The 26089-nt window shown below is 37.6% G+C and overlaps 1 protein-coding gene across 5 annotated transcripts in view; it reads left to right on the plus strand.

Annotated features, from left to right (window-relative positions):
- MAP4K3 (mitogen-activated protein kinase kinase kinase kinase 3) overlaps nucleotides 1-26089 on the plus strand; it is a 76372-nt gene that overhangs the window by 17810 nt on the left and 32473 nt on the right. For 3 of the 5 annotated variants that reach the window (XM_017818857.1, XM_017818858.1, XM_017818859.1), the window contains exons 6-15: nucleotides 2628-2675; nucleotides 4802-4844; nucleotides 5499-5571; nucleotides 7928-8059; nucleotides 9153-9215; nucleotides 9297-9378; nucleotides 9513-9623; nucleotides 15010-15085; nucleotides 16098-16156; nucleotides 18780-18842. In XM_017818857.1, coding sequence (XP_017674346.1) covers nucleotides 2628-2675; nucleotides 4802-4844; nucleotides 5499-5571; nucleotides 7928-8059; nucleotides 9153-9215; nucleotides 9297-9378; nucleotides 9513-9623; nucleotides 15010-15085; nucleotides 16098-16156; nucleotides 18780-18842 — 750 coding nt within the window. The remainder of the gene's footprint in view (nucleotides 1-2627; nucleotides 2676-4801; nucleotides 4845-5498; nucleotides 5572-7927; nucleotides 8060-9152; nucleotides 9216-9296; nucleotides 9379-9512; nucleotides 9624-15009; nucleotides 15086-16097; nucleotides 16157-18779; nucleotides 18843-26089) is intronic. The other 2 variants (XM_017818860.1, XM_017818861.1) reach the window with 1 other exon arrangement.

Raw genomic sequence — 26089 nt, forward strand, 5'->3', positions numbered from 1 at the left:
TACAATGAAGGCTTATGTGGCATCTGAGAGTGTGAAGGTTTTTGAACCTTTAAACCCTTTGTTCTTATAGAGTTGTAGAATGGTTTGGGTTGGAAGGAACCTTTAAAGATCCCTCTGCAATGAGCAGGGACATCTTCAACTAGATCAGGTTGCTCAGAGCCCTGTACAGCCCTATCTTGGATGTTTCCAGGGATGGGGCATCTACCCCCTCTCTGTGCAACCTGTTCCAATGGTTCTCCACCCTCATTATAAAAGAATTCTTCCTTATATTTAGTCTGAATCTACCCTCTTTTAGTTCAAAACCATTACTGTCTGTCTTATTCCAGGAGGCCCTACTAAAAAGTTGGTCCCCGTCTTTCTTAAAGAGCCCATTAGGAAATGAAAGACCACAATAAGGTCTCTCTGGAGCCTTCTCTTCTCCAGACTGATTAACCCCAAGTCTTTCAGCCTTTCCTCACAGGACAGGTGCTCCAACCCTCTGATCATTTTTGTGGCCCTCCTCTGGACTCTCTCTCACAGGTCCATGTCTTTCCCATGGTGAGGACTCCAGAGCTGGATGCAGCATTCCAGATGAGGTCTTACCAGAGCAGAGTAGAGGGGGAGAATATTAAACAATCTAGTAAGGACTCCCAAGGGACACCACTTGTCACTCATCTCCATCTGGACTTCATGGTGTTGACTACTACTCTGGATACAATCATCTAACCAATTTCTTATCCACCAGATAGTCCATCAATCAAATCTGTAATCTTCTCAGCGTATGGAGGAGTGTTTTGGTAGTCTAGAATGGAATTTATGAAAGCATTTATTGTGGGGGAAGATATCTTGATCAATATGGATAAATTGTCTGTGAGAAAGAAACTTGCTGTTTTGTATGTATTTAAGTGTTATTTCTGGACCCATTTTTGTATATTTTAATTTGTCTGTAAATACGTGCTTCTAGTACTCTGACCAAATATAATGTGTATAGTTTCTGATATCTTGTTGTATTTTATAATGCAACATCACTTTTCCTATAAAATAAAAGTAATTTGTCCAACATTAATTTTGTCACCAGTTTCTATGAATCCAGAGTTTCATTTGGATGCCTAAAGTTACCATACAGTCTTCACATTTAGAAGCCAATTGAATCCTCCATTTTCAAAAAACACTCGCTATCAATTTTGGTTGGAATCAGTGAGATCGGTTTTGAAAATACATGTCTTTTAAATATGACCTTTAAAGTACCTGTCTTCAGGCATTCAGTTTTGAAAACAGTGACCTCAAATTCTTTCAAGGCAGTAGTAAAAGTGTGTGAGTTTGATGGACTTCCAGTAGCCTCCAGAGATTTAAGGAGTGTACATTTGACTCTTCTAGCTAACGCCAGTTGTTACAATGGTCTGGTAGATGATTTGATGAATTACACTTTGTGCAAAAAGCAAATCAAGTGCAATTTTTGGGTCTGTGTGCATGCCTGCAGTGAGGACTTCTAAAAACCATTGAACCAACTGGGTATTGCTAGTCATGTCTCCCAGAGAAACAGGTTAAAGCATCTGTGAGTGGAGCTTTTTGCTTTTTTAGTTTAAGGAATTGAATTTCATAACTGATTAGCACATCAGCTACATTGCATAATGAACTGCCAAAAATTTCTCCAAAAACTGTATCTTCGGGGGTACTGTTGTCTGTCTGTACAATGTTGTTCACTTGAAATCTCCAGAGCCAAGTCACGTGTTTCCTCATTTTTCCTGTTGTTATATTTTGACTGTCTGTGAAAATGCTAATAATTGAAAACAATCCTAATTTATTTTTGCAGTCAACTCCATGGTGTCTTGCATGAACTGGCAAAAAAAATTTGTCTTGACATAGAGATCTCTTGTGAACGTAGAGCCTTATGGAGGTTCATGGTCACAGAGCGAGGAAGATGTTTATGTGTTGGTTTACCCCTGGAAGAGAATTTTAGAGATAAGCCTGGAGTGTCAAAAGTGACATGGTCTATGATTTGTCCTGCAGGGATTCGGTTTTATAGCATTTTTCCAAAATTTAAACTTAGTTTCTAACTTGTGTTGAGTCTTAAAATGTTTTGGTACTGTCATGAGACCCAGAAAGACAGCCTAATGCTTCTGCGGAAATCCATGAAATAGAGTTGAACTCCAGTATTAGACCCAAAGCACTGCCTGCTGGCATGTTTCTAGGCTTAATTGAAGTGTGTAATGGTATAGGAGAGAACTTCAGTTATCCTGTGATCTGACTGCTGAATAGAAGTGTGTTAGGCAGTTTAACAGTAATTGGCTTGGTCTGAAAAGGTGACAGTTACCATGTCCAGAGGAAAACTTGGTTGGGGAATACTCTTCTTCCAACAGATGCGGTGACTGGTTATTACTTCCAACTATCCTGCATTTTAGATACTAGATAAATATCTAATATCTAATATTTAAATATCTTTCTTTAAAGATTCTTTAAAGAATATGCTACTACATATTTTGAATTTGCAAATTTGCAGCAGGATACATTGAAATATAAAAATGTTCTTCAGTCAGTGAGTCATTTAGATGATTGAATTGGATCCTAAATATATCTGGTAATTAAGTGAGAGGTGTATATAAAATGAAAAATGTTGGACTAAATTATTATCTAAATATTTTATGCAGGGACTGTATTACCTTCACAGTAAAGGAAAAATGCACAGAGATATAAAGGTAAGTAAAAACTGAAAGGAATTTTTGTGCTTTTAAATAGGCTACGTCACCTCCAGTGGTCTTTACTGTTATGTATCAATTTTGTGTGTACTTTTGAATATGTAGGGTTTTTTCCCAAGGGAGGGGGGGAAAAAACTTTCTTTAAAATGCGTGCATGGAAACAGTTTGTTCTTTTCATTGGAGCCACACTTACTGTTTATTTAGACCAGTGCTGTAAAATTTAGACATCAACTGGTGTGCAGAGCAGTATGTTCAGGTGGCTGTAAGGGTGTACTCTGTGCAAAAGAAAGGTTTGCGCTTTCCCGTAGCTTTTCCAAGAAGCTCAACATACCCTTCTTTTTGAACCAGCTAGTGAGCAGAGCTGTTGTTTTGGCTTCTTGTTTCTTTTCTTGGTGAGCAGATTGCAGGGCAGTGGCTACTGTTACGCCTGGTTCTTGGAGGCTGCTCCTGTCCCCTCCCTCGCATGTTAAAAATAGAGAAGGTGCTGCAAATCAGGCTATTAGCACTGACTTATTTAAATCTTCACCTCAGCAAAGCTATATCAAAAGCAGCTTGTTCAGACTTTTACACTCTGTTATAGTTTCCTTCTGGTGCTTCCTGTTGACTTTTTGTTCAGGAGTTTTACTGCCTAGTCTTTCCAAACTCTTCCTTGCTCAGACTGCAGCTTAAACCTGGCAAGTTTCCTCCTGGAAATCTGACATTAAATTATCATATTCCTTTGTGTTTCATGCTGTTGGTTTTGTTGGTTTTGGTTTGTTTTTTTCCAGACTAGGAATGCAATGTATATAGCAGCTTCAACTGAGATTGCCGTCATGCAGCCTGATTCCAAATTGTTCTCATTGGCTGCAGAAGAGTATTTGGGGTTTGAGCAATCATAAAAATAATTTCTGAATGAAAGATTACTTTGAACACCAAAATTAAATATTTTCCATTATACTTTATAGAATGCAAAATTATGCTTGTAAGTATACAGTGCACAGATACTTTTCTAAGCAGAACTGTGCTGATAATAAATGCTTAGAGTGCTTAGGTTGAGAGTTATTTCTTTTAAAAAAAGCTATTCTCGTGAGCATGGAAAAGTACTGTCTTCATCTGCAGATCGCCTGACTGCTGAATTGTGTTTGCTTCCCTCAGTAGCTAAGTTACATATTTAGAGTACCTGTTCTGTTGGTCTCGAAAGGTTAACAAGGTCAAGAGCATGTAAACTGGGCTGTCACACTGTTTACCGAGCTCCATCTAATAAGGCTCATTAACTGTACTTGTGCAACATGTGCCAAGTTAGTTGCATTTCACTGCAGGCCTGACTTTTCCTTCTCTGTGAAAAGCCATAATCTGTAAAAACATATTTTTGGAGGTTCATCTCTGCTGCCTTTCCATCTAGTTGATGGGCAGTGCTGACATTTGGAGCTGTGTTTAGCCAGCTCTAGCCTTCACTCAACTCAACCTGTACCTGGTTTCAATCTTCAAATCGGGTTTATTCTTGGTCCTTTTATCTTGTAATTTTATGGTACAAACCTCCACTTTGGGATAATTTTGGTTATTGAGCTGAAGTGAGTGGTACATACAGCCACACAAAAATGAACTCTTCAAATCTAGCACTAAACAGAATCTCTGTTGCATAAGGATGGAAAGCACTTAAGGATTGCTAAGCACTTGAATATCGAGGCAGGTCCTTAAGGCTATAATTATAAGCATAGCTCTCAAACAAGACAAAACCAGCTCCTACTTATGAAAAGAAAATCAAATTGTTTCCGCTTTGACCTTTAGAGTTCCCATTTCCTTTCAGTCACTGTAAATAGAAAAAAGTAAGAATTAATCAGCATAGGCAAATCATCGTACTGTGTCTTTTGAGAGAGCTTTTGTGTGCAATACAAAACTCTGTAGTACCATAGGCTAAATGAAAAAGTAATGAAAAGCCCTGTATATCCAAGGGGTATTTTTTATATAACAGAATGGTAACTTGCTAATTTTACAAACATTTCCTTGGTAAGACTGCAGACTTATTGAACACAGTCCTTGCTTTGTCTTTGGCCCTAGTTTGCCATAAGATCTCACATAATTTTTTGTAATATGGTATTGGAGGAATCTGCATGTTTTAATTTAAGTATACTTACTTCTTTTTAAAGGGAGCAAACATTCTTTTAACGGATAACGGACATGTAAAATTAGGTGAGTAAATACAACTTAGTGCTATTAATATTTTTATGTGCTCTGGGAAGCAGTATGCTCTATTTTGTTTAATGAAGTGATGGTTCATGTAAGGAATTAGTGAGTATCAGAATTCTTTTTATCTTGCTGATAATATCTAACTATACCATCCAGTTAGCATCTGAAGATTAATGTGAGTTGTTTTGGAACAGTGAGGTAAAAAAGACCTTCTGATACTGTAAGGGGGAGATAAAATTCAAATCACAGGGGTTTATAAGGTTTTAATAAAATGTCCCATTTAAGAGTGCTTAAATATGAAGTGTACCTTGAAAGGTTATCTGAAAGAATCTCTTGGATAACAAAAAAAACCCCATATATTTTATCATATTAAAAAACTTCCTGTAACTGTTAGATCTTTTGTGTTAGCCTGTTCTTCCGTGTGTGGATGAGGGACGTGTTTGTGTGCACGTTTGGCAAGTGACTGAGGGGAGCTGACTGATGGTATCTGAGATATACCAAGTTTCCATTATTTGCTTTTGTTATTTATTTTTTGTTAAATATTTCCAGTATACTTAATAACCTCTTACCATGGAGAAGCCAAACTTGTGTTCATTATCAATTAATTATATCGAATCAGTTGTTAATTGTCATTTTGTTTTTGCCTTTTTTTAATAGCTGATTTTGGAGTATCTGCACAGATAACGGCTACAATTGCCAAAAGGAAATCATTCATTGGCACCCCGTATTGGTAACTGTGTTTTACTTGGCCATTAATATAACAGTAACAAATATAATAGTGTTGAAAAGCATGCTCTGACACTTCCTGGGTAGACTGGTCACTAAAGGTTATGTCAGACTTTCTGTGTTACTTATGCCAAATCCTGAATTAGCTGAGTATCAGAGAAAATGCTTTAATGCTCTGAAAAACTAAAAGGCTGTGTACTGCCCTCATCACTGACCAATTTATCTTAATTTAGTAAAACTTAAAAACTATCCACAATTTTGTTTTTAACTTTGATCTTAAATGTTTTTTTCCTGATTTTCCATTTTGATGTTTTATGTTTCTTTCCCTCCAGCCTAGATACAGCTTTTCTGCAACTTTTCAGTTGATAATGAGCTTCATTTGTTTGTCTGCACAAATCAACAGATTCTTTTGCCACTTTTGAACTGTTCCTCTGAGCCATTTTTCCCCTTATTTGCTTAAACTGATTGAATTCTGTGATACATTTCTGTTTATCTGTACTGCATCTTTATTCTTCCCACATTAAACTAGTTTGTATAATTTATCTTACCTGAAGTTTAGCCTTTCATTTTATCCTCTTCACACTGGAAGTGGTTTTTCCCTTTCACATTGAAGTAAATGAGACACATTCTTCACTCTAAAACAGCACTTTTGTTGTACATTTCCCAGACAGACATTAAAAATTCTGTAGTCTGACAGCATAGTAGCTACAAGACAAAAATGTACATAATGAAAAAATGCTGCATTCAAGTATTGACTTGAAATAATCAAGCATAGTATTTCTAGCATTCTTCTGCAATGTAAGTCACGCCAAGGCTTCACTTCCCTTTCAGAATGACACGAACACCCATCAGTCACGATTGTGTGATTTGGTTTGTGACTCTTTCCCAAGGTATCTGGATGAGAGACTGTAACTTTCAAATTGTGCCAGGCTTCTCAAACAACCTTAAATAATAACTTTGAAAGCATTACATGGATTAAATGCTGATGAAAAGCATCCGTTGTTTTGCCAAGCTTCTCAGAGATTTGAGAGCAGAAGCAAAGCAAAATTTTTGAGATTGTGGAGAAGAAAATTTAGCTACAAACAGAATATTGTGAGGGGTTTAGTGATCGTTAGAGGTGTCAGGACACGTGGACTGCTGTGCACTGTCTTTAGTGCTAGTAACCGTCCTATTTGCCATGTTTAACCCATGTTCCCCCTCTACCTTGGTAACTCTCTCCTTTTTGATTTAGAGTGATTGGTACCTTTAATGACCTCTGGAAGAAATTTATCTAAATACAGTTTAGCTATGCAAACTAAAAGTTCTGCCACCAAACCTGCTGATGTTTTCAGATCTACAGATAAGGATCACAGAAACGCAGAATATGCTGAGTTGGAAAGGGACCCACACAGATGCACAGGGCATCCCCAAGAGTCACACCGTGTGCCTGAGAGCATTGTCAAACACTTCTTGAACTCTCAGGCTTGGTGCTGTGGCCACAGGACGCCTGTATTTGAATAATGCATCATTTGAGATGCTGCTTGCTGATTTACTGGAGTACTTGCTAAGTGACATTCACATGTCATACATGTATTGAGTTATGTCTCCAGATTTACTGCTACTTTTCAGGTGATCTAGACTGATAAAGTTCAAAGGTAAAAAAATACTAACATGTTAGCCATCTGATAGAACTATGTAGGACAATCGAATTCGTAATTCACATTGGCTGTTCAAAACATGTGACAATACCTAGTGAATCATTTCCTTTAGGTATCCCTATTTATGTGCTGGTTATGTTTGTTAATTTTTGCCACCTCAGAATGTGAAACCACTTTGTTAACTTAAATGAGGTGACCTGACACGAGTGAGACAGACTTTACAAGCAAGGAGTGCTCTGTACAGAGGTGACAGTGAGTCTTCAGGTTTCATGCATTCGGGATACAGGAAAGCTGACATTTTATTAGTTTTTCTTTTGTTAGAATTCTTCTCTTTGAAGCCAGTTGATCACTTTCTGGGGCCATGTGTGAATTTGGATATTATTTTGATATTATTGTAGTTGAATAATTATACTTTAGACTCTTTGGTTGTTGAGTAATGTTTTGTTGTGTGCCTGCAAAAAAGTCCTGAGACAAATTGATTTCATCCACTTACTCCTAAATGACCATTTTAGAAACTGCCTATTAGTTACTTGAAGATGATTGAGGAAAACTTCACGTATACATTACGTTTTTACACACACACTTAAGTGTATCTGTATAAATGAACTCATGTATATGCTGTGAACTTACGGATTGAGAGCTTTAGGGAAGAGAGTACTACTCTGTACAGAAGCATGTTTGATTTATGGAGAGAAGTTTATGTAAAAATCTTTTATCGTTTAGGATGGCACCAGAAGTTGCTGCAGTAGAAAGAAAAGGTGGCTATAACCAACTCTGTGATCTGTGGGCAGTTGGAATAACTGCTATAGAGCTTGCTGAACTTCAACCTCCAATGTTTGACCTACATCCGATGAGGTTAGTAAGGGGTTATATCTTGGTGAGTAAATACAGCTTGTTAAATAATCTATTTGGTGAGGGGGTTTGTGGTGTTTGGGTGTGCTGCAAGGGCCTTGAGCTGTAAGTGTTCTGAATGAACAGGATAGAGATTCTAACAACTCTTTTTGGTGCATAAATGTGTAATGTTGTCCTGGTTGCATCTCTTAAACTGATGGGACTTCTTACTGCCAACTAAATAACATATTTAATAATTCATCTCATCATCATCACCATCATGGCCAGGCTTCGCGAATGAAGATTTAGGAAGGCTCTATCCATGTTTGTTACAAGCACGCTGGTGGCTTATGAGGCCAATACGAGATAGACATATCCAATTGCAAAAGGCAGCAGAAAGATTCCTTAGATGGTGTATTCTGCAAGACACGATTCTTTCTGCGTTGTCTTTTCTCCTCAAAGGTGATCCTGCGTGCTTTCTCAAAGGAAACAGCAGTGTTATAGATGGTGTGTCTCCAGACCTCTCGATTGGAGGCCAGAGTAGACCAGTTATGATGATCAATATGGCCAAGGCTGAGATGTTGTTTCAGGGAGTCCTTGTATCTTCTCTTCGGGGCTCCTCTCATGTGGCAGCTGGTGGCAAGTTCACCATAAAGCAGGATCTTAGGGAAGTGGTGGTCCTTCATCCTTGACACGTGCCCTGCCCTGCCCAGCCCAGCTGTGTTCTCAGTAACATGGCCTCAATACTTGTAACTTCTGCTTGTTCTAGAACAGACGTTTTAGTCACATAATCTGACCAGTGGATGTTTAGGATTGTTCGGAGACAGCGTTGATGGAAACGTTCTAGGAGTCGCAGGTGGTGGCGGTAGATGACCCATGATTGGGAACCATACAGGATAGTAGACAACACTATGGCTTTGTAAACACTGATCTTGGTACTTTTCTTCAAGTGTTTATTACGCCAAGCTTTTATGGAGTTTTCCAAAAGCACTATATGCCTTTGCTAATCTATTGTCTATCTCCCTGTCAATCTTACTATCTGAGGAGATGAGGCTACCTAGGTAATCTCATATATATTGCAATGTAACCACAGAAATACTGTTGTTTTCTTTTTCAGAGCACTTTTTCTAATGACGAAAAGCAACTTCCAGCCTCCTAAATTAAAGGACAAAATGAAATGGTAAGTACTTTTCTGTTTCAGTAGATAATTAATGTACTTTACTGGGCAATTGATTTTAATGTTTAGCACTTCATTTTACAGGTCCAATAGTTTCCATCATTTTGTGAAAATGGCACTTACAAAAAATCCTAAAAAGAGACCTACAGCTGAAAAATTGCTACAGGTATAAATTTATGTATGGGATTTTTTTTAAATTATAAAATTATAACTTATATTATTATATATATATAATATATATTGTAATGCTTGATATGAGTGGCTGGAATTTTAATCTGTGTGTTTCCTTCTGTCTTTCAGCATCCCTTTGTTACTCAACCATTAAATCGAAGTCTTGCCATTGAACTTTTGGATAAAATGAATAATCCTGATCATTCCACTTACCATGATTTTGATGATGATGATCCTGAGGTAGGAATATATTTTAATCATAGAATCAGATTAAGTTTTTGTTTGCCAGCAAAACTAAATTATAATGATTTATTGAGCCACAGAATGTATTGTTATCTGGGAATAGTCTCAAAGGTTGCTTTTGCTTTTGGTTGTGCTGCTGTGTCACATGTACAGGCACTTAACAAAAGTCATTATACTTGAGGAAGAGAACCTTAAGGAGGTGTAACTACTTTAAAATTTTGTTCATTGTTGTTCTTCAACAATTTTGCAACAGTAAATGTGATCTGCTTCTTCAGTCCTGAGTTTTGTCATGTGTTCTATTGTATCTTTGTGGAGTTACGTTTCCATTCATCTGCAAAGAAAGCATTTTCATAAAAATAATTTTATACCTTTGTAGGGGAGAGTATGATCCTGTAGTTGTTTTTGTCAAATGGTTCGATGTGTGTTTTTTTGCAGATGGTATTTTTTGATCTTAGAATACTCTGAAATTTGATTTCACTTATGGTTTTGTCAAAGGCAAAGTTTCTGATTTTTGGCTTTAACAGCTGGGAAAAAGCCTGCTTATGTAAGACGATAAACAGTGCAGAACTGAAGTGTTTAATAAATAAGAGAAAACAGATATTCTGGTACTTCATCTTGTCTTGTGCTTTACTGCATGTTAGTGAATACTGTCCAAATGTTTACTGTTCCCTAACTGATGGCCTTTTTTTGGAAGAAAAAATGTAATCCTTTCAACACAAATGCCATTGATTCCATAATTACATACTTTTGGTTTTTTAATTGGTAAACTAGTCTAAAAATGCCTTCAAGGGAAAAGAAGCTTAAAAGAAGCAACTACTTTAATAGATTAATTTTCAAATTTTACAAGTTAAATGAACTTTTACTTTCTGGAACAGCAAAGACCAGTTGACATGCACAGAGTCTTTCTTAGAAGCTGAAATAAAAAAAATGTAGAAAGAAGCCAAAGTGAAATAGATAATTTTTTGTGTTGTTGAGTGCAGTGCATATTTTCTAAATGAGAGAGGAGGAGAGGAAAGCGTGATGACTGAATAATGGTTAATACTTTTAAAAGCAAATGCACACAGTGGAGCAAATTTAATAGATTTTTCTGATAAAAAATATTTAAGAAAGTCAAACACACAAAAAATCCCTTAGTGTGGTTGGCTTTCACATCACTGTTAAGAGAAAGGTGTCTGATTACTGATGAAAACAGCACTGAGCAATGTGAATCTTCTCCTTACCATAAGTTCTAAGGATTGTGTGTCTTTTAGTTCCCTCTCTGCTCAATGATGAGCAAGAGCTTGGAGGCCTGTTAAAGTGGTATTTCTGTGGAAACCAGAAAACCAAAACTTTCATGAGCTCTCATAAGAAGAAAGGTAGTGTGCTTCCTGTGAATGAGCTGCTCAGATCTGTGAGTCTTCTCTGCTCTCCTGGAAACTGTAGTGAAACCGTGTACCATTCCCCTGTGTCACAGGTGTATCTTTTCAGTAGGAGTCTTGTCCTTCATTTTGGGCTGATCAGATGGAGAATCTCTCTCCTCTTCTTGTAATAAGTCCCTTCAGTACACATTTTATTGATAGTTACTTGTAGCTTACAAAATAGTGTTCACACTTTTATGTCCCTTGTGACTTAGCATTAAGAAGGGTCTTCTGTTGTCTAGTATATTACTTATGAGTTATCCCATAATGGAGTGTGGTATCAGGAGCAAAAGCTATGCCTTGTCTGGGGAGAAAACAAAGAGTAAACAACCTCCCAGCAGTGATCAGAGAAAATACCTAATTTTGTCACTTAAAAAAAGCTGGACTGGCTGACAGTACGGAGGGCGAGCACACCGCTGGTGTGTCTTTAGCTGTGCATTTTTCAGATACTAGTTCATTTGTTGTTTATCTTACATTGCTGATGGTTTCCTGCTGCATTTGTGGGCTTCTGTGTTACGCACACTGATACTTCTCCATCACTGTTCATCATATGGCCTTGAGCTCTCCTGTGCTGTTACCTGTGCTGCTGGATCATTTTCACTGAATGATGTCTCTTAATTAGATGTAAGAGACATTTCTCCCCTACTTTGTTGCTGGATAATTTTCCACTAAGGTATTTAAGACTTCTGCAAAGTGAGGTTGATATGACACTTGGAAAAACATTTTATTTTGTATTAAGTAAGTCTGGGACTCATCTCTGCGAATAAAGCAGGTAGTAATGAATTATCTAATGCATTTTGAGCAAGTTTTGTATTTCAGATAAAGAACTTTGCCACAGGCAAAGCAGTTGTTGGCATTGTGGTCTTTCCTGTAATAAAATGAATAGAATAAGAAGTGTATGTGCTCCTTTTATACAAAATTGAACTTGCTCCAAAACTTGCCTGCTCACAGAGGCAGCTGGAGATGTTCATCTGAATTTAGGGATTAACCAGTCCTGTACTTGTGGCAATCCCCTGAATGCATCCATCAAAAATCAAAAGAAGTGACAAAACAAGGTGCAACATAACACAGTTCGAAAACACTGGTGAGAATCTTGAGCCTCAGACCTCCCCAATTTGTTTAGAGTTTTGTATTTTTTGGGGTGGTGGTGTTAGTGTCTTGGTTTTTTTTTTGGTGGATTGTTTTTCATTTTTGGAGGCTCGAGAGCTTTTCTGTCTGTTGGTGGTCTTTGAAGTCAAGTCTGCTGCCCACTGTACTGCGAGCTCTTCACTTGGCCTGTGCTGTTTTTATGGGGATACAATCTGTTGCTGCTTGGATAGTCTGCAGAGTTGTGTTGGTGAAGTAGAGATTAAGATGTGAATTTGCCACCTCTGAGGAATGCCATACTACATCTTTAAATCATTCTAAACTCAGAGGTGAAATGTTTAATGTGTAAAAACAAAACAAAAAACATGCCATCCTTTGGATATAATCAGAAAGGTTCTTCTGTTCATACAGTTGTTATTTATTTGGCAACAGTATCTGAAACGGACATTCCCTACCCCTGGGAGCTCTTCATTTATTTTCCCTTTCAGTCATAGACAGGATTTCCAGTTGGGACTCTGCTTTCACTCCCTTAAGAATAAACCTTTGAAGATGTTGACGCCTGCCTGTTCATCACATTTCTGTGACAGTGATTCTCATGATGGATGTGATATTAGCCGAAAAGGTTACAAAGAGGAAAGTGCTCATGCCTTATGCTTAGTACAGTCTAAGTTTTGGGGATAAGATTGCTTTTGAGATCTGTACCATGATGGAAACTGTGACCAAAAGGAAGTTAACCTACATTCCTTTGTCCTCTTTCACAGCTCAGATGTCAGGTGTTTGTATCAGCTCATTGTCAGTGTATGTATTTCAAGGTGACTTGAGGACTTAGTCCTTGTGACTGAGAGATGAAGATTTGACTCCTTCACGTAATTCTCTGGTCTGGAGAAGGTGGTATGAGGGCAAGCTCTGTCTGTTGTGCAACACAGACATCTGTGTCAGGATGCACGGACTCAGAATATCACTGCAAAGGCAAAAATACCTCCCAGCCCCCCTACAGCTTCTGCTGGCATTACAGATGCACACACATCATACACAACTGGATAGTGCCTCTTAATAAAAGATTATAAATAAGCAACCTTTCAGCACTTAGATGAAACCTTGAAATGCATTCTGAGCTACAGCAAACCATTTTTTAAGCCCCAAGCAATGCACAATAAACAAAATGAAACTGTAGAAGGAGAGGATTGACATAAGTTGTGAGAAACAAAAAACTCCCGATGAGATATGTGGGAGAAAATACATACCCACAACCTGCAAGTCTTTCCTGTTTCAAAGAAGAGCAAAATGAACATAAATGGGAGGTGAAACACCATGTACATATGTGTTGGATCCTAATGGGAAGGTAGTAGTGTGTGATGAAAATTGATGAAGTTTTCAGATAGTATTTGAGGAGTAAATAGAGTTGCTGAGTTATTCGTGACTCTCTGTGTTAGTACAGCAGTTGACATTTTGTAACTGTCAGCACTTTGTAGTCAAAAGTTACCCTGTGAAGAATATAATTATTGTATATAAAAGCAAAGCAAAGCTAACATACCAACACATCATAGCATCAGACTGATTTAATTAAAAATTGTTTTGCTGCCACATATTCAACACAGAAACAGAGCGAACATGCGCTTTTCAGAGATTACTTGGGCTAACACTGTGGAAAAACAACTTTTTTCTAAAAAGTAAGATTTCATTACAAAGGACATATGAATGCATAATGTTAGGATTTGTGTTGCTAATTTTGGACCTGATTGTATACATGTTGTGGTTTAGGAATGGTACTCCCCAATTCACTGCCCCCCACTGACAGTCTCCCAAACCACATGCCACTTGCTTGCTCCCCCTTGCTGCTCCCATGGGATGGAGTTGAGAATTAGAGGCACAAAAGTTGGAGATTACAAGCTGAGATAAGAAAAATTTACTGGAAACAGCAATGAGATAAGAAAACGAACAGTAACAGCAACAATATTAATAACAGAAGTGTACAAAGATAGGGTGAGTCACATACGAGAATGTTCACTGCGGACCCCCAAACAATGAACAATAGCCAACGGTGCTGCCATGTTTTTTGGCTGGAAGCCACTCCCTTCTTCTCAGAAGCCAGAGAGCTCTTTCCTACCCCTGGAAATGACATGAGGTGGTGTAGAATAACCCCTGGGTCCTGGCCAAAACTAGGACAATACAGCTGTCAGCTGATCTTGTACTCTTGTTAAGAAACCTTAAATTATGGTTTCTAAGAGAACCTGCAGCAGTGCTTGTAGAAAGCAGAGAGAAAATCCAATGGGCAAAAAAAAGAAAGCTAAGTCTTAAAAGTTCAGAATACTTCATCCTGTAGAGAAGTAAATGGAAATTCAGGGAAAAAATAGAAGTGGAATATAAATACGAAGGTGAATATGTAGGAATTATGTTTTCTCTCTTGCCACACAGCATGAGAGTACCAGGAATACACCTTTCTACTCAGCTTTGAAAACCTCAGGCAAATTTCTCATTACTTAAAGAACCTAATTGATGACTTTTTAGGAATCAGTTTAGTTTAGGAATGAAATGCTGCCACTGAGTCAGATTTAATCTTGATGCTTCTTTTAAAAACTACCACTACCTTAAGCTGAATGGTGAAAAAAGGAAATGCTATATGAACAAAGACAAATGCTGGCCAACATTATCTTTATATTTGCTCAAATCTGATGTTCTAAAAACTCTTATCTTGAAGACAGTCAGCAGTTGAAATGTCTCTAAATAATTCTAACCTTAAGTATAAAAAATTGCATGCAATATTTATATTTAGCTTTCACTTGATTTCTTTCTTTCCTTTTTTGATACTATGCTAAAGAAACTTGCTAAAAACTGTCAGACAATACTGATTTTCAAGTGAGCATATTTTGGTACTAAAATATTTTATTTTTCACTTCTAGCCTCTGGTAGTGCCTCACAGAATTCATTCAACAAGTAGAAATGGAAGAGAAGAAAAGACACGCTCTGAAATAAACTGTAAGCAGATGCGATATGACAATATGAAGTATTCTTAAAATAATCATTGTTACTATTGCAACTGGTATTTTGAGTATCCGATATACATGGAAACATTTTTAATGATGTATAGGAAAATAAAAACATGCTGTTTCACTTAAGTGTACAGATTCTAGATGACTATGCAAAAGAAATAGTGTAAAATATTTGGCTACACCCGTTGTCAGCACTTCTGCAAGACCCACTATTGCTTCATCTTAATTGAACAGGACACAACCTGAGCTCTTCTGACAGCTGATTGATATAGCTTTGTATGCCACTCCAGCCAGGATATTCAGGCCAAAGCCAGATTCAGCTGGGTAACAGAATGGCAAAGGAATATTTTTTCTTTCCTTAATTATCTTTGTTTCGCTTTTGAATTGAAACAGTCACATAGAGATCAGGAAGGGAGGAGGTTGATCACTGGTTTTTAAAAACAGACTTCATCCCCCAAATTGCAGTAATTCTTTTGTTTGAATTAAATCAGAGCAATACTTAGAGCTTTAGCTGTCTTTTCTTAAGCTGAAGTTAAGGGGAGAAGTGTTAAAGAGGTTCTGCCAAGCTGGTGTCCTGGAAAATATGATTAGTTTGCTCCAAAATTCATTCAACACTCTTTAGTGCTAGTGAGTCTCCCAAAAGAACAGATTCATTAGTGAATTCACACCATGGATGTGCTTTTTCTATAAATTACAGCTGTATTGCGCCTCTACAGAAGATACTTCACTGCCCTATTTGCTGAATGGTTTTCCTGTTCCCTATAATGAGTAGGTGACGTAAATGGTGATTGTGCTGCCTTTGTGATAAAAGAGTACTTTCTGTGCCCATTAGTTTCTAGCAGGCACAAATTGGCTATGTCCATGTGTCAGAAGTTTCCATCAGTGGGGATGTGATACACTTATTAAACTAATTTTTTCTCTTTTTGTTAACCTTGGGAGCTAAATTTTGTGTAACCACAGTCCAACTTAAATTCTTGTTTTCCTTTTTTCCTCTTTAGTTGGTCAAGTAAAGTTTGATCCACCTTTGAGGAAAGAGACAGAGCCACATCATGAATTTGTGAGTAACAAGCAGCATGTGCTATGCTCTGCACATTATCCCCTGCAAATATCTGTGCAGGAGGTGTGTAGCATGCTTCCTTAGCACTACTAAACTTGTTCGTGATTTTACTGACAAATTGTAACATAATGTTTCTTTGGTGCCATTACACTATATGCAGCAAAACTCCTTGTTTGTGGGCTCTGCTGGATGTGATGTATGTGCTAAGCAGCAGCGCTTTGTCTTGTAGGTTTCCTTTATCCTTTATACCTCATTGTCCAGGATATTATTCCATTTATTTATGGAGTTATTTTTTTTAATTCTACAGTTACCGTGCGTACTCAACTTCTGCTCTCCGTTGTTCTTGTGTTGACAGTGGAAATAGTAGAATTGAGTAGAATTAGGGGAGAGATATGGTGCATTTTAAAAGAATTTCCCATGTGAATAATCCTTCTGTGGCCCTGCATCACACCTGAGCCATGCTGAGTCAGGCAGTGGATGTATTCTGTGAAGGTGTATTGCCAGTATCTTCTTCCTGTGGACCCATCGATACGAGGGGTGTGAGAATTCAAGCTGTAAGGGAAAAGGTGTCAGTGCTGTCTCACACACACGATTGCAGCAGATTCCTCTCTTCTGTGGAGAGCGCTGCTTTTCTCATTTGTGCACTTTGGGCAGCTTCTTCACATTCCTGGATAAAAAGATAAAAAGTCTGCTTCTTTACTGCGGACTTTTGTGTTCTCTTTGTTTTTCTAAGGCAGATGTTAAGGTGAAAAAGTTGGCTTAGTACATAGGTGGGAAGAACACTGGTTTGCCTCGAGTTGGTTTTGGGAATGATGTGTACCTAGGAATGTACTTGTGTAGTCTACAAACCACATGTGAGTCAGATTTCTGACACAGATTTCCTTGTGGTGCTCTGTAGTTGTACTAAAATCTCCTTCCCAGTGCTCTGCCCTCTGGTAGTGGGTCAGCTGGCTCTGGGTGTATGAGGTTGTGTATAATCTTGCTCGTCCTCAGAACTGGCTGGACGGGTAGCCTGCAGTTTCTGGTGCCTGTTTGAGATGGAGGAGAATAGCTTACCAAATCACACGTAGGATTTAAACAAGTATTTCAGACGTGTTATTTAGACCTTGACATAACTGCGTAACAGCATCATTTAGGAGCCCTGGTTATGTAAGGCTTTTTATTTTTTTTTTATATTTTTATTATATTTTATTAAATATGATAATGCAGTCAGGGCTTCTACTGTAAGCTTACCAGCTAACTCAAAATTATTTTTGAACTGATTCCAAGTTGTCCTGTCTTTGCTTCCCTGTTACGTGCTCTGGATTGTAAAGAAAATACAATTGGTAGCAATGCATAGTTCAAATTATAATGCTTTTGCTCATTAAGAGCACATATATACATATGTAGAATCATAATTGCAAAAAGGTGTTAGTGGAGCAGCTGAAGTTTTGGAAATACTTTTCCCATTTCTTTTTATCAGTCACTGACTATATAAACCAGTTGTTGGACAACTCCATGGGGCAGTGGTGTTTTTACTGCACCTTAGGAACCTGAGTTGCTAAACTGTGGAGAGAGATTTTCTGCAGGGATTAAAGCAGTTTTTCAGAGCACTTTTTTGGCTGTTGTTGGAAGGGAGGAATCGAGCCTTTTCCTACATTGTGTGTTAGCAATCAGGACCTTTGCACTTTGGAATCTCAGAAGCTCTTGGAGGAGGGACATGAACAGTCCAAATTAATTCTGTTGATAAGAAAATATCTTCATATTGTCTGTTCTGGTCAGACATTGCATATTTGAAACCTGTTCAAAGAACTTGTCTGATCTCCCTGTCTATAACTGTTTGGATCTTTCTGAAGAGGAAAATTAACTCCTCCATGGCTTATATCAGAATATGAAGCATGCAGACCTGATATGTTCTTTCCAGATAAAACAGAACTATCATTTTAAAAATAATGATTTTGGGTCCAGAGACCAAAGAAAAAACATACAGGTATGGATTAGCTATAGAACCAATGGACAATTTAAATTGGCATTTCAATTGCAAACAAGAGGCCTATTCAAAAAATGGATGCTTTTGCAAAGAGCCTCAGCACAAACCAGTCTATGGGAGAAGTTTGTAACAATCTATACACTCTGGGAGCGAAAGTCTTTGAAATGGAAGTAGGAGCAAGAGATGCCTGTCTCTTCCTCCAGCAGTAACAGTGTGGATCCATTTTCATTAAAGCAGTTCTGATGCTTTTGCTTCTGTCTCACTAAAGCGTGCTTAAACTTACACTCAGTTAATTGTGGGTATGAGTGCACAAAGGACTGGACCACTGCAGCATGAGGAGTTATTGTCATTGGTGCACTGAGATGTTGAACTGGCTGTACTTGCCTCTTACTGGGACAGTCTGTCACACATTACCACAGCTCAGGTGATGAACAATAAATAATTCATCATTTTGGTGTGATTCAGTAGTGTTTGGTAATGTGACCATATCCCTAGCTATGTTTTACCCCCATCCTGAGAACTGTCTTAACGTGGTTTGAATTTCAACTAACAATATCTCTTTTTTTTTTTAGCAAGAAAATTTACATTTATGTATACCTGGCTTTCAGTCACAATATAAATAATTTGAGTTTCTTGATCTCTATCTAATGACAGCCTGACAGTAGCGATTTTTTGGACAATTCAGAAGAAGTATACTACACTGCAAGATCTAACCTGGTATTTTTCATCTTATGCCTTTCTTTGTCAGTGTTAGTTTTGTCCTAATTTTCCTTTTTCGAAACTTGTGTTTTGTCCTGTTGTTGTACTGGTGTTTTCATCTGTTTAAAAGCCATTCAATATAAGAATTAGTCTATATGTGTATTTCTATAACGTAGAAAGAAATTCTTAGCTTAGTATGTGCAGCATTGACAGTGTTTGTTTTTCTATGTTTTCATGTTATTCATGTTTAGTTGAATGACTTTTATAGAAGGGACTCAGTATTTTACATTCATTCTAGTTTCTTTAACTACCTTACTATGCATAACTTAATTTTTTGGAAGGTGACTGAAGATAGAAGAAACATACTCTTTGTATTTTTGTCTGGTAGTTCCTTTAAATGGCCTCATAAAAGACTGAAGTTCTATAAGTGTAAGTCTCTGAATTCTCCAGATGGTAATTATTTTACAGAATGAATGTACACTTAATAGAAATAACAGAAAGTGGGATCATAACTGTTTTCAATAGCATTTGGCATTGATTATAGTCTGATACATTTTCTGAATTTTCTCCTATTGCACTGCTAAAAAATTTGGTTGTTGGCATTGCAGTGTAGCAATTACTCTAGGAAGTGAGTTTTCTTACTTCTCTGCTCTTTGTGTAGTTAGATGAGTAATGCATTTAAGTCTTGGGTGTCTCCATATTCTGTTGAAAAAAAGAAACATTCTGTGCTAAATGAAGAGCATTACTCTGCTAACTTTCTGAGATTTGTGAGATGTTAATATAAGTGCACTGAGAGGAAAATGGAAAACTGGGGTGTTTGGGAATGTCTTTTTTATGCGGTGTTTTTGTCCTTGCATTTTTTTTGTTTGTTTTGACATCAGTTGGCTTGGTGTAACTTGAATCTGCCAAAAACATTCTTACTGAAAACTTAGACTGTCTTCCTCTTTCTTAGAAGGAAACGTCTGTGTTGCTTCATTTTAAGAATGTTTCACAAACTGTTTTGAGATCAGTAGCTTAGATTTCTCTACCTGGTGGCAACATCTCCATCCTGTGCAGTTCCTCTGGTTTCGGAAGTGTGGTTTTGGTTTTTCAGTTTGGTTTGCTTCTGGTTTTCTCTTTCCAGTTTAACACTTTTTAAAATCTGTCTGTTTAAGGTTACTTTGTGTTGTTGCATATCCTGCTATCTTAGTATCTGGGGGTCTAAGAGTTGAATGAGAACACGTCTCCTAACTGGACTGTTGTTTCTCATCCTCCTTTTACCCCATGCTGTTCAGAATACTCTTCAAAAATTATAACCATAATGAAACTTAAAAAGTACTGTTGTTGTCACAGTTGTGAGAGGGTTTTTAAAGTAATTCGACAGCACTTTGTGTTTCACTGCTTTCTTTGCACCTCCTGTGTTCATTGTGAATCAAAGAGGAGAATTCTGAGTTGGTGGTATATGCATCCCCTATTCGTGAGATTCTTCCAGTAAGACCCAATCCTTAGAGGAAGTAAGTGCCAGTTGGTTCATTCTTCTGTTGTGGACCAGGACACACTAATCAGACATTCTCTTTCTATCTCTCTCCTTCCCCAGCTCCCCACTCCTGCTCTGACAGTGTTGCTTTCAGATCTGTTTGTTGTGAAATGATATGTGGATTTTTAAAATGTCATCAAGAGGAAAAGATTATACTTTTTTCATAAGCATAATATATCACCTACTACTGTTGGGGCTCTTTCCCATGCTGGTTTTATAAAATACCTTATGAACAATAACTCCTTTGCAGGGCTATCTGTCTCTAAAATCCTAAAAAAAAAAATAATTATCATAAATCAAGGCATACTTTGGACTACATACAATTGAGGTGGAAAACAAATTTGAGGAGTGACTGACAGTATTTTTACCTATCACCTAGCATTTTGCACAGCTGGACTGATCATATGGCAGTTTATGCAGTCACTATGCACATTAGCTTTTAAACGTTTGATGCCTATGATGTGGTTACCCTTAAAAATCATTCCCCTCCTTTTCTTCTCCCCCTTCTTTCCCCTGTGCAGTTCTGAAATAGTAACGAGGATCTTGCCAGAAGAATGGAGAAATTCAGTAAAGGTCTCGTTTGCAGGGAAGATTCCATGTCCAAACCCCAGGGTCCCTTAATGCAAATTGCAAACAGAAAGGACAAGATAGTACTTCTCTTTGACTTTCTACAAATATACCCTTTTGATTCATAGCTAACTATATAACAGACTGTTTTGCTCTAGGTACAAGGTTCTTCTGTCTTTCAGGATAGATATTTTTTCATTTTTCTGCAACTAGATAACAAGTTTCTCAGGACGTTACTTGGGTACCTTCCATCATTTGAGATTTTCTTGCACATGCTACTTCCTGTCATTTAGAGTTCTTCATGTTCCTGTTTTGTCATCTTTGTCTTATGTGCATATTAGACTTTACATAAGGTAGACCTTTTCACTGTTTTCTGTGTATTTTAAAAGCAATTGTTTGGATACAGGCTTAAATAAGTAGGAGAGCTGAGCATTGCATTTGCAGTGAGCTCAGGAAATGGTTTAAATTCAATCATCTCTAAAAATATATACTCCTTTATTCTAGGACATTTTTTAAGTTTTTTATGCTATTGATCCTGGGAAAAGTACCAGAAATCCAATGGCTAACTAAATGTATGGCTGTTCATCTTGTACTGCAGCAGCCACCACAGTGACAGTCTCAGGAATCTACATGAGTTGGCACAGTAGGACCGGATTTCTGTGATTTGAAACATTTTTGCTGTAATTAAGCAGATTTTCAGAAGTTGTCCAAGTATATGCCATCCTGAGCAAAAATGTGCAACTTCTTACCGTTTTTGTTTTTTTTTTCACTAGCTCAGTTGCCCGTTGGATTCCCTGTGTGGCATTGCAAACGGCTGTGTCAGTATGCTGGAGGGAGGTGCATGGGGTAGAGAGAAGCTGGGAGTAAGGGCTGTTAAACCCAGCTTCTGCAGATCTGTTGCTGTATGTGTAATTGCCTCTGCTTCTTGGAGGTGACATGCTGTACTTACCATTGTTGGAGTCTGTCAAGGGGAATCTATATGAGAATTTGGCCTCTGGTCCCAAAAGCCCCAATTCTGAGAAACAAAAGAGAAGGTCACATTGATCAAATGCAAATATTTTCATTTAGGTTATCCTGGTCTGCAGTGAAATACTGTGGCAAAACCTTTTTCTTCCCATTCATAGTGAGCTGAAAAATAATTCTGGTTCATATGAGTAGACTGAGCTGCACATCTTGATAAGTTAGAAAAACTGTCAGAGAATCCCCCAAAAAAGATGAGGTGGGAGGGAACCCCTGGTGATCTCTAGCTTACTCCTGCTTAAAATAGGGACAGCTTCCAAGCTAGATTCAGAGATTACTTTGGGCCCTCTGGCTTTGCTGTGGTTGGCCACATGTACCACAAATGTGTGCTGCTCATGTGTGGTTTCCCTCCTTGGCTGCTGGGACTACCAAACGCTTTTCAGTCCAGCGTTGCCCTTCCTGCCCCTAGCCAGCTTGTCCTCAGCCTCTTCTTGTATCTGTGGTGGATCTGTCCTAGTTCCAGGACTTTTCAGTTGTCTGTATTAAACCCCAGGATGTTTTGTTGTGTACTCCTCCGGCTTGTTGAAGTTCTTCTAATGAGCAGCCCACTCTTGTTTATTTTAGAGAGTGGTTTCATAATACCATTGGCCAACTACCTCAGCACCTGGCCCTAGTCTGCATCATCATACTAACTGATTTGTAACAGTGACTTATTTTTTTCTTTCTATTATACGAAAAATTAAATGTTTAATTTAGCCTGGAGTATACAACACACAGTGAAAATTCTACTACCAAAACACACAGCTGAATTCCACTGTTTTAGAATGTGACAGAGGAGTTGAACAAAACTTGGATTTAACGTCTCAGGTTCCAACCTACAGTTGTTTTCAGTTGTTACAAACATTCATTCTAGACTTCTTTAGGAATGAATTCAGTGAGAGGTTTGCAGCTCCCATGCAGTCTGCATTGTTGTACTTGCTGGATGCATTAATACATTTGGTCCCATTTAAATAACTAGGTCGTGGTTGGTTTTTGTTTTCTTTTGGCTTTTAAATATACTCTAGGTTTAATAATTCATGATAGTTTTTGGTAACACTTTTAGGAATGCAGTGTTTCAGCATAGGTATTCTCTGTTTTTTAATTATTTGTGGCAGAAAAAGTAAAATATTGGTAGGAAAAGACTGAATTAAAGAGATTGACATAGGTAATAGAGAACTTTGCCCAGGAGCATTTTTCTTCAGTTTAAGTAATTTTTCTCCTTACACATATATAGATTTGCTTTTTGTTTACTTACAAGCCATGAAAACTCTTATCCTAGTTAACTAAGGTAGCTGTAAAAACATATTGCAGCTATCGTTGCGGAATTTCGGAGAGTCTCTTCGTATTTTGTTTGGCTTTAGGTAATGAAATGGCACATGGTCCTTAGGATCAGAAGAAAATAAGTGGAAATGGGGAGAAAAGTACCAGTGGTTTTTGCTCTTTCTTTTCCGTTCCCATATGTTTTGGGTACTTTCTACCTTGGCAAAAGTAATTGAGAAAATGAGATGCTCGGTTTTATAGTGTTGTTTGTGCCAAGGGGACATTCATAGGCACAATGCATAGAGAACTGAAATATAAGGGAAGAGGGGAATAGTGGTTGTGTAGCAGTAATGCATGGTAAAACCTCAGTCAGTAACCAGGAAAGAATTAATTTTAGTGTATTTAAAAAAATATACATACAACTTGCTGTTTTTGATGTGTTAAGATATCCAAAGAAATTCAAGAATGCACTTTTTATTGAAATAAATGCATTAAAAATATAGCATATGCATTAGGTAATGCTAGACTCTTTTAAAAATTAAATTCCTCTTTGATGGAGCAATGTGATAGGAATTGCTTAATCATTTTACTGAGAATGTATGTGCCTTCTCATTTGACATGTTAGTAGTCCGAAGGTGATTTGTATTCTTTGAAATTCAGAGTTACTTCCCTGGCATTTTGTAGATTTAGCGTCTTAATTTTATCACTTCAAATGGTCTTGTTTCTCACTAGATTTCAAGAATAGCAAATGTAGGAAGTAACTGTGAATTGCTGGGTTGCTGTATACATTCAGTTTTGTTTTTGAAGGGCTGAACACCTAAAAATAGATTCCCAGTACAGCTCAGCTCTACAGAACAAAGTGGGAACATAACTGTTAAAGGTGCAGTAACAATTAGCTTACTGTGAAATTCTGCAGAAAATAAAGCAGATTTTTTAAATTTAAGCTGCAGAAGGTTTTGCAGATTTGAGCACTCCTGGGGAATTTGTTTCATAGAACGCCCTTTGCTTTATCTTTGCTCTGAGGAAATCTGTATACTGTTTTTAGTCATTGATTACTTTGCACATGTAATTTATCTGATTTGTCTTTCTTCATGACAGCTTCCTTTAGTGTTACTTAAGCTGTTGAGAAGAACTGGTAATTATTCCCTGTATTACCTTTTTTTCCAAAGCAATTACTGTCAGCAAATAGCACACTTGTCTTGTACACAGATGAGACCCTGAGATTAGCTCAACTGGTTAGAGCCTGGTGCTAACAACACAAAGGCTTTGGGTTTGATCCCCATAGGGGCCATTCACTTAAGAGTTGGACTCAGTGATCCGTGTGGGTGCCTTCCAAGTCAGAATATTCTGTGATCTGAGTTGTTTCGGGAATGAGTTGTTGGTAACCTGAGGCTGATTGCAGAATAATCTAGAGTTGCATCTTTAATTTAGTACCCAGATTATTGACCTCTTCCTGCCAGCTGTATGTCTCAAGATCCTATTGGAATATATCTGTTTAGTCACCCAGATTTATTCTGTGTCAATATTGTCTGATCTGAAAAGATTTTTAATTAACTAATCAGCATTGTATGTATGTTAAATGAAAATATTAATGTAGATTGATAAAGTTGTTGGGTAACTTTGCATCATTTAGGAATTAATGCTAATCTGTTCTTCCCAGTGGGAATCCACAACTGATAAAATTTCATATCTTCATGTGTGGCTTTAAAAAACTCCAGTTATATTGGGTGATTAAGTGTAACAGCTCACTGCAGGCTTTGCAGGATACATGCAGCATTTGTCAATGTTTTCATATCAAATATGCCGCTAGAAAGCTTATAAAATTGTAACTTAGGGATATATTTGAAATACAAGGTAGAAGAAAAATATATTTAACTTTTTAAAAGCTTTCTAGCTCTCAGTATTTATCTATCAAGAGTGCAAAAGAAGGAATTTCCCTAGCAGTGGTGTACTTCACCCCACAGTCGGAGTGAAAGCCAGCAATGTTTAAAGGGCTTTGGAAAATTCTACATATCCAATTAAAATCATAAATCTTACAAAACAGTAAACTGAATTAAAACAAAGCTTTTGCCCTTTAAAAGCATTTAAACATAAGTAATTCTGGCAGATGTCATGTTTGATAAAGAAAATTCCAGTTATGCTTAAGAAGTCTGGTGGCAAAGGAAGGCTCCTTATGTTTTAGGTAGGTTTATTTATTTTCTTTTATTAATTTTCCTGTCATGGCTGTACAGTGTATTCATAGCCATACATTGCACAGTGTGTAAATTAAAGTGGACAGACATTTTGGCTTTGTCCAGCGTAACATCTTTGTTTCTTACTTTTGAATAATGTGATTTTGCAACATTGAAGGTTTGTCTCTTCAAAGCGAAAATCTCAGATTTCATTATACTGATCTGGCGTTATTTTTCTCAACAGCTTCCCAGTCTTTGTTCTGGCATCCTCTCACATAGGCTCACACAACCCGTTTAACCTACTTGCTTGTGAGTCTGGTGACATCTTATGTTTCCAGTCTTGTTATTTTCTGCTGTAGAGCCTGAATCCTCAAAATACCTGTGCTTACAGAGGGAAGGTTTTGAGATTGCAAAGGAATATTATAAATACTCAAAGTAAAGAAAGTTAAATTTGTTTCTTTGTGGTGGATTGTAGTCCATCAGCTGGTGGTGAAGAGCAGCAAAAGGGAATTGCGTGGATATAATGAGACAGATGCTGGGTGTGATGAAGAGACTGAAACTGTGGAGGGCCTAGGATGGCCTTTCTTGAGGAAAGGAGACTTGCTGAACTTGTTTGGAGCAAGGAGCAGGAGGAATCAAAATCAAGGCATAGGAGGATGATCAAACTGTGGAGAAAGAAGAAATAGATAGCAGAAGGGATCAAAGATAGCCATGACTGAGGCCTGACACCTTCCTCCCCATTGGCATGGCCA

Source organism: Lepidothrix coronata, unplaced genomic scaffold, assembly GCF_001604755.1.
Source record: "Lepidothrix coronata isolate B3197 unplaced genomic scaffold, Lepidothrix_coronata-1.0 Scaffold71, whole genome shotgun sequence".
NCBI lineage: Eukaryota > Metazoa > Chordata > Aves > Passeriformes > Pipridae > Lepidothrix > Lepidothrix coronata.